At 49.8% G+C, this 9209-nt stretch overlaps 1 protein-coding gene across 1 annotated transcript in view; it reads right to left on the reverse strand.

The window, feature by feature from the left end:
- The window catches only part of ACOT7 (acyl-CoA thioesterase 7), a 102385-nt gene extending 100992 nt beyond the window's left edge, over positions 1–1393 (reverse strand). Inside the window, exon 1 of the mRNA XM_025427321.3 lies at positions 1234–1393. Coding sequence (XP_025283106.2) covers positions 1234–1391 — 158 coding nt within the window. The 5' untranslated portion in view covers positions 1392–1393. The remainder of the gene's footprint in view (positions 1–1233) is intronic.
- Between the last annotated feature and the right edge of the window lie 7816 nt (positions 1394–9209).

The raw sequence follows: 9209 nt of genomic DNA on the forward strand, positions 1-9209 counted from the left end.
CCTATCATTTTCCCAACTTAACCGCTTCTATTATTTTTGCCCTGGAGCTTGGGAGTTGGTGGGGCCTTAACCACCACACCACCAGTAACAAAGGGAACACAGTAAGGCTCCCCTTAAAAATCTTCTCTCCCTGGAAAACTCAAAACTGACCTTGAGGTCAGGAAAGGCTTCTGACCGAGTAGAAGTGAGAGGTCAAGGCAGTCCATTGATCCCGCACTTAATATATACCCAGCCAATGCCTTCTCAGGTGAGATGTCAACATCCACAGGAAACCAACCTGCCTGGGACCCAGGGTCAGTGTGATGCCCAACCTGCAAAGCTGAGGAACCCGCCTGCAAAGCTGAGGAACCTGCCGCCCCCAAAGCAAGAAGCGGCTCCCTCCTCGGGGTGAGCCAGGCCAGGCCCTGCTACAGGCCCCAGTCCTGCCGTGGCTTTCCCGGACTTCTTGCCCTTATTCTGCTCAGGCCCAAATACCAGCGTGTCTGCTTCTGGTTTTTCCCAAAGGGGTGCAGAGTAACCTTGAGGCTGCCCTCCGCGCTCCAGTGGGAAATAACCCAGCTCGTGATCTCCGGCTTCCTCCGGGGCTTCGGTCTACCCGAAGGGCTCGTGCAGGAAGACACGGGCGAAGAACCACCCTTCGCCCCCATTATGTAAGACGCTTCCGGGCTCAATGGAGCAGTAAGCCGTTAGCGGGAGGATATTTTCTGGTCTTCAGGGAACACCGGCTCTTCGCAGAAGCCGAGGCAGGCCACGGACCGAGCTGTAGCTCCGCAGCCCCCGCCCACTCGGGGACCCACCCAGGGGCTCGCCCGGCGAGCTGGTAATCGGTGTCCCTCCACTCGGGGGCTCCGGCTGGCGATGCACCACCGCCGGGAGGACGCCCTCGAGTGAGGGGGCTCAGCTGGGGCCGGGCTGCGGCCCCGGGGCGCCCGGGCGCGGGGCGGGGCGGGGCGCGGGGGATGCGCACCGACCCGGCCCGGAAGGGCGCCGCGTCTACTCCTCCCGCAAACTGCGTGCGTGGCGGCCGCGCCGTCCCCGGGTTGCCAGGGGCGGCCGGCGCTGCGGGGCCTGAGGCGCATCCCCGCCCGGCAGGCGGGCGACGAGCCGGAAAGGCAGGGCCGGGCACTGGCTGGGGCGGGGGCGGGGGCGGGGAGGGGGCAGGGCGCCGAGGGGCGCGGGCCGGGGCGCAGACTCGGCGTCCTGGCCGCCCCCCGCGCGGCGCGGCCTGCTTACCGGCAGATCTGGATGGCGGACGGGGTCTCCGCGGCGGGGCCTGACATGCCGGCGGCGGCGACGAGCGGCTGAAAGAGAGCGCAGGTGTCTGGCAGGCCTGGCGCGGAATGAATGAGCCCGGGCGGCGCCATGGAGGGGGAGGGTGGGGGCGGGGCCATGGCGCCGGAGGGGCGGGGCCTGAGCGCCGGCGGCGAATCGAACGCGGCCTCCTGCGCACGCCCCGCCCCGAGCCCCGCCCCCGCCCCGCCCCCCGGCGGCTGCCGGCTCCGCTGGCGTCCGGTTCTGGTTGCGGCGGGGCGCGGTGGGGTGCCGCTTCCAGAAGGTTCGGCGGCTGTTGGGCGGCGCCGCGGGGGGCGGCCGCGTGGGTCAGCCTCGCCCTGCGCGGCGCCTGTTGGTGCGGGGCGTTCCGGCTGCCCGCGCCCGGCGGTGGCGGGTCACAGCGACCCGCGAGGCGGCGGCGGCCCGCGCGCGGCAGAGAGGCCCGCGGGGGTCCGTCCGGGTCTCGCCTTCTCGAATCAGCCATGACAGGAAATTAGAGGCGGTTTCCCGTAAAGCGGCATTTATGGCCGGGCTGCCGTGTGTTGTGCTGGGAGACACGTGGGTGAGCGGAACCCGGAGCGCGGGGCCGGCCGCCAGGGCAGCGCCCCTGCTGCAAGCGGCCGAGCTGGGCTGGGCTGGGCTGGGCTGGGGATCGGCCTACACCGCCCACTGCAAAGATCTCGCGGTTCGCGCAGAAGGACTTGGGAGTACTGAGCTTTTGCTCGGGGGTGGGGGGGTGGGGGGCATACTGCAGTAGGGACCGTAAGGATGCTGACCTGTTACGTTGCACAACGTGCTCTGCCAGGGAGTCCAGGTGAAGTCGGGGTCACAGATAACACCCATAGTACACCAAAGAGGGCAAAGGTGATCACTCTACCTACCAGAATTACAGAGAGGTTTTTACCCCGGAGGAGAAATTGCTTTTTTCCAAATTTGTTACAATTACCATTAATTGCTTTTGCAGTCCGATTTTTAAAAAATCTGATAAACCCACAGAGCTGGAGCTGTTTCGTGAAATGTGAAAACCCATTTAGTCTAAACTGAATACCTCTGAATGAATCGTTCATCATCCTGCTCACTCCAGTATTGCCAGACCATGGAGGTGGCCCAGATCATATCTGTGATTAAAGATTATTGCACTAGAAATTTTGTTGTGTAATGTGAATTAATGCAAGCATCAAGGGTCACACCAAGCCTGTTTAACCACCACCTCTTCCCAGGTTGAATCCCAAAGTAGACAGATTTTTTACAATGGGACCAAGGAGCAATAGCCAGATTTGGAGCCAACTCATCTAAGCCTTAGGCCAGGCAGTTTCCTTATCGTTTATTTGGAGGAGAAAGGAGGCAGCGAATGTAAGGGGCCTACCACAATAATTAGGGCCTTTCTTCCCCTTTGTTCTCACCCAGAATGTTCTGTTTCTCTAAAGTGCCCTTCCTTCCCCAGTCAGTGCGATGGAAGAAGGATTTACAGAGTCCCTGCTCTATTTGTATAGGTGGGAGAAGTTCCCATGAAGATGGATATATTTTTGTTCTTCAAAAAGCTCAATATCTAATTGGGAGACAAGTCTGGGACACAAAGCCTGGCTGTGACTACAGGCAGAACCAAATTTCTAGACCAGGGGATGGGCTGAATGGCTCAGGATTAAATAGCCTGGGGCCGGGATCCCTGGGTGGCGCAGCGGTTTAGCGCCTGCCTTTGGCCCAGAGCGCGATCCTGGAGACCTAGGATCGAATCCCACGTCGGGCTCCCAGTGCATGGAGTCTGCTTCTCCCTCTGCCTATGTCTCTGCCTCTCTCTCTCTGTGTGTGTGTGACTATCATAAATAAATTAAAAAGTTAAAAAAAAAAGAAAAAAAATAGCCTGGGGCCCTCACAAAGATGGACAAAGAAGAGATCTGAAGCAACATCTGGACCTTTGTGAAAGAGTGTAGCAACATCTGGACCTTTGTGAAAGAGTGTGGCTCCACTTTGGTCCGAGACAGGGACTGTCAACACTCTCCCTGTGACAGCTCCTCCAGCAGCAGAAGGAGCTAGGGAACTTTACAGTCCAACCAGGACATTTAATGTGTCCTGGTTCTATGTAGAAAATGGTGTTTCAGGATTAACCACTTGTATGTGATTGCCAGTTGTTTATGCCCTTGCCTGGTGTTCCAGATCAGCAGTCAGGAGAGGGGAGGGTGTGATCCCATAGCAAAAACATCAGGAATTACCTTTACTACAGCCCTGGTGGATTTATACTGCCTTCTCACCTTACGGTCTCCCTCCTGCACTCCCCATTCCGGGGTTTTTCCTAGGTTCTCCCCAGGCTGCCAGGCCATTTCTGTCCCTCTTTCAGCAAGACAACTCAGAAGAGCTGTTTGTATACACACCCTGTCCTCTGCACCCCCTCCTCATTCTCTTTTGAACCAATTCCATTCTGGGTTTTGTCTCTACAGCTCAATTTATCAAGGTCTCTAAGTCCTTCCAAGTTGTTAAGTCCAGTAATCTGTTGTCAGAAGCCATCTCTCTTGAAACGCTTATTCCTAGCCTTCCAAGAGGCCGGCTGCCACACACTGTTGTTTTTCTGGCCACTTTGCTCAGCCTGCTCTGCCGGTTCTGCCCCATGGGAGGCCCAGACCTCTCCCCTGAATTCTGGACATCCTCGTCTTCTTGCCTGGTCCACAGGTCACCCTAGTTGTGAATAGGCATCTCATGCTTCCCCCAAAAATTGCCCCTCATGGTCTTCCCCATTAGAGCGCCCCCCCCCCCCAAGATTTTATTTTATCTATTCATGAGAAAAGAGAGAGAAGCAGAGACACAGGCAGAGGGAGAAGCAGGCTTGCTGTGGGGAGCCTGATGCAGGACTCGATCCCAGGACCCCAGGATCATGACCTGAGCCAAAGGCAGATGCTCAACCACTGAACCACCCAGGTGCCCTCCCATTCGAGTTTCTTCCTTCCAATTTGCTTAAGCTAACAACTGAGGAATCATCCGTGACTCCTTTTTCTCCCACCCCTCATCCAGGTCACTAGCAAAGCCTGCTAGCTCTGCATCCAAAGCCTAGAATGTGCCCCATCTCCCTGTGGCATTAGAGAACCTGCCCACAGCTCCGTCCAGAAGGCCTCATCTCTGCTCTCCCCCTTGCTCAGTTAGTCCCTGACCCTGTGACTCCTCAGACAGTCCTTGACTACACCCGACCCCTCTTTCTTCAAGCACCGGTGAGATTCAGCCCTCACTTCCTTGGGTCTTTACTAAAATATCACCCATAAGTATGGCCTTTCCTGGCCACCTGTCTAAAACTGCAATTCCTCAGCACCCCCTATCCTCTCCCTGACTTGTTCCCCTTAGCTCTTAATGCCACTTAACATACATTTTACTCATCTATTTATGGTGTCTCACCAACCAGAATGCATGTTCCATGAGGGCAGGAGTAATTTTTTTTTTTTTTTTACTATTTTGTTCATGACTGTATGCCAAGCCCCTAGAAGAGTGCCAAACACATAACAAGCTCTCAGGAAATATTTTACCAATGATAGACTCAACAGAGGTTTATAGCAACATATTGGACCACAGCAGGTATTTGATTCATTCTACTTGGTTTCCCCACTCTTTCTTTGGGCTAGAAATAATACCCACAAATTGTCATTTTAAAAGCCTACATATAGGGACATCTGGGTGGCTCGGTCAGTTACATGTCTGCCTTTGGCTCAGGTCAAGATCTCAGGGTCCTGGGATGGAGCCCCACCCCACATTGGGCTCCCTGCTCAGCCGGGAGTCTGCTTCTCCCTCTCCCCCTCCCCTTCTCATGCTCTCTCTCAAATAAAAAAAATAAAATATTTTTTTAAAATAAAAATAAAAAGCTTATATATATTATATTATTTAAATAATTTCTGCAAATTGTTATGGAAAGATACTTAAGAAGCTATTGACACTGGTAACCTTTGAGGGAAGGGGGTGAGGCCTTTGCTTTTCATATATATATATTATATATATATACATATATATTTCATTTTATTTTATTTTTAAAAGATTTTATTTATTCATTCATGAGAGACACAGAGAGAGGCACAGACATACGCAGAGGGAGAAGCAGGCTCCCCATGGGGAGCCTGTTGTGGAACTTGATCCCAGGACCCTGGAATCACAACCTGAGCCAAAGGCAGACACTTCAACCACTGTGCCACCCAGGCGCCCCTGTATGTATATTTTTTAAAGACTTATTTATTTATTTGAGGGGAAGAGCAGAGAGAGAATCCTGAGGCAGACTCTCCACTTATCGCAGAGCCAGTTGCCGGGGGGGAGGGGGGGGGGCTTGATCCCAGGACCCTGAGATCGTGATCTGAGATGAAATCGAGTCAGCCATTTAACCAACTGAGCCACCCAGGTACCTGTCATTTATATATTTTTGCACTGTTACTATCTAACCTTGTGACTGGTTTATTATTTTTTCAAGTCCATATGAAGTATCAGATATGAAGCAATAGGGGCTCTCATACACTGATGGTAGAAAAATAAATTGGTGCAGCCTATTTGGAAAATAGCTGAAAATATTTTTTTTTAAAGATTTTATTTATTCACTCATGAGAGATACACAGAGAGAGAGAGATTGGCAGAGGGAAAAGCAGTCTCCATGCCGGGAGCCCGACGTGGGACTCGATCCTGGGTCTCCAGGATCAGGCCCTGGGCTGAAGGCAACACTAAACCGCTGAGCCACCCGGGCTGCCCTGAAAATAATTATTTAAGTCGGAAACAGCCATAGCCTTTGACCCAGAAATCCTACCGCCAGATACATACATATCCAATATTTTAAAATTTTTATTTATTTAGTTTTAGTTAGTTATTTGTTTATGAGAGACAGAAAGAGAGAGAGGAAGAGACATATAGGCAGAGGGAGAAGCAGGCTCCCTGCAGGGATCCCAATGCAGGACTCTATCCTGGGATCATGCCCTGAGCCCAAGACAGACACTTAACCACTGAGCCACCTGGGCATCCACATATCCAATATATTGAGCATGAGGTCACCCAAATGGCTTCATAGAGGAGCCACAGCAACATTGTTTATTTTTTTTATTTTTTAAAAAGATTTTATTTATTTATTCATGAGAAACAGAGACAGAGACAGAGACAGAGACACAGGCAGAGGGAGAAGCAGGCTCCACGCAGGGAGCCTGACGTGGGACTCGATCCCGGGACTCCAGGACCACACCCTGGGCGGAAGGCAGGCACTAAACCACTGAGCCACCCAGGGATCCCAGCAACATTGTTTATGATAACTCCAAGCTGGAATTCAAATGCCCATCAACAGTACAACTAGCTTGGTAGATTGTAGTACACTCGCCTGGGCAATACCAAGTAGCCAATTAGCCATGAAAACCCACAAACCTTAGTTACACACAATGAGGAATCACAACATGCAGGAAAAGAAGAAAGATGGGCAGCCTGGGTGGCTCAGCATTTTAGCGCCGCCTTCAGCCCAGGGTGTGATCCTGGAGACCCAGAATCAAGTCCCACGTCAGGTTCCCTGCGTGGAGCCTGCTTCTCCCTCTGCCTGTGTCTCTGCTTCTCTCTCTCTCTCTCTCTGTCTCTCATGAATAAATAAATAAAATCTTAAAAAAAAAAAGAAGAATATATAGTATCAAGCCATGCATAGAAGAGCAAACATTCTATTTGTGCTGTTATCAAGAAGCTAAGTATTGGCAAAGACAAGGAGAAATGGGAATCCTTTTATACTGTTAGTAGAAATGCAAATAAGGTGCAGCCATTAGGGAAAACAGTATGGCGGTTCCTCAAGAAATTAAGATATAATATAGCAATCCCACTTCTGGATATATTTCCACAGGAAATGAAATTGTTTTTCTCAAAAAGATATCTGCATTTGTATGTTTATTGCAGCATTATTCACAATAGCCAAGATGTGGAAACAGTCTAAGTGTCCATCTATGGATGAATAGGATCAAGAAAATTTCATATCTATAAATTATATATTATAATTTAATAAATATAAACATACAATGGAACATTCCTCAGCCTTAAAAAAAAAGGAAAATCTTGTCATTTGCAACAACTAGATAAACCTGGAGGTCATAATTATGCTAAGTGAAATAAGCCAGAGAGAGAAAGACAAATACTGCATGGCATGACTTCTGTGTCAAATCCTTTAGAAAAAACATTGACCTCATAGAAACAAGGAGTAGAAAAGTGGTTGCCGGGGCTGAGCATTGGGGGAAAGAGGAAGAGGTTGGTAAAATGGTACAAGGGTTTAGCTATAAGACGAATAAGGTCTGAGGATCTAATGTATATATAACGTGGTGACTATAGTTGAGAACACTGTATTGTATAATTGAAATTTGCTAAGAATAAATGGAAAATAAATAGCTCTTTTAGGAAAATATAAGTAGGTGGTAAAAAGCTATAAAGAGAAACAAGGATATAGGACTGTCAGAAAAGTCAGGATAGTGGATCCCTCCAATGGAATGGGGAATGTTGTCATCAGGGAGGGTGACGTGGAATGGGGGAGTAGGGAGGTATTCATGTTTCTTCTCTTGACCTGGATAATGGTGTACAGGTTCATCATTTTTTCTATACTGCCAATGCAAGTTTTGTGCTTTTTTGGTATCTGTTATACATTGCAATTTAAAAAACAACAACAACAACAAGGAAACAATGGGGGGTAGTTTCCTGAATGACTCAGTCAGTTAGGAGTCTGACTCTTGATTTCAGCTCAAGTGGTGATCTCAGGGTCATGAGATTGAGCCCCAAGTCCATCTCCACACTCAGCACAGAGTCTGCTTCTCTCTCTCCCTCTGCTTCTCCCCTGGCTTGTGCTCTCTCTCTCTCAAATAAATAAATAAATAAATAAAATCTTTAAAGAATGGTGTGTCTGGAAAGTGGGATTATGGACTTTTTTTTAATTATTTAAAAAAAGATTTTATTTATTCCTGAGAGACACACAGAGAGAGGAAGAGACACAGGCAGAGGGAGAAGCAGGCTCCACGTAGGGAACCTGATGCAGGACTTAATCCCAGGTCTCCAGGATCACACCCTGGGCTGAAGGCGGCGCTAAAGTGCTGAGCCATCCGGGCTGCCCTTTAAAAATGATTTTATTTGTTTATTTAGGGATGCCTGGGTGGCTCAGATAGTTAAGTGTCTGCCTTCAGCTCGGGTCATGATCCTGGGATCCTGGGATCACATTGGGCTCCTTGCTCAGCAGGGAGTCTGCTCCTCCCTCTCCCTCTGCCCCTGCTCCAGTGCTCTCTCTTGCTGTCTTGGTTAGGGTTAGACTCCTAACCGCCTGAGCTTAATATGACACTGAGATCATGACTTAAGCAAGTCACCTATGCTCTATGTCCAACTTGCTTCATCAGTAATCCCATCACAGTATGGTGAGAATAGATAAGAGATGAGAACAACAAGCATGCTAAAATATTGACTAGTAGTATACTTAATTCCATTAAGCGTAATAAAATTTCTTAAACTGAAGATTTCATGTATGCTTGAATTTATAACCCAGAGCGATGCAAGAGAAGAGGCCTAGTAAACACGGGGCGTGTGCCCCCGAAACTGCCCATGTGTAGATGAGCACAATTCACCTGTCCCACGCCTGGAAAGGGACAAGCAGTATCTCAGGAAGGACTGCTTAGAGACCTCATTGGCATCCACCCCACTCCTAACACCTGTAAGTTCAAGCCGTGGGCCTTGGACCCCACAGAGAACAATTCTGAGGAAACCCAGAAGTAATAAACCATCCATTTGAAAGCAGGTGCCATAATGCAAGAAGAGGGCAAGCCAAGAATAAGTGGGTCATTATGTGGAGAAGACACACAGAGGTTCATCTTCCAAATGAAGCATTTAGAAATCATCTCTTCAACTTTAAGTAGGTCAAACTGTAAATCTACAACTACAGCCGTAACCAGATGTCTATACATTAATGTGTTAGTGAGACATGAGCTTCAAAGCGC

Source organism: Canis lupus, chromosome 5 (assembly GCF_003254725.2).
Source record: "Canis lupus dingo isolate Sandy chromosome 5, ASM325472v2, whole genome shotgun sequence".
NCBI lineage: Eukaryota > Metazoa > Chordata > Mammalia > Carnivora > Canidae > Canis > Canis lupus.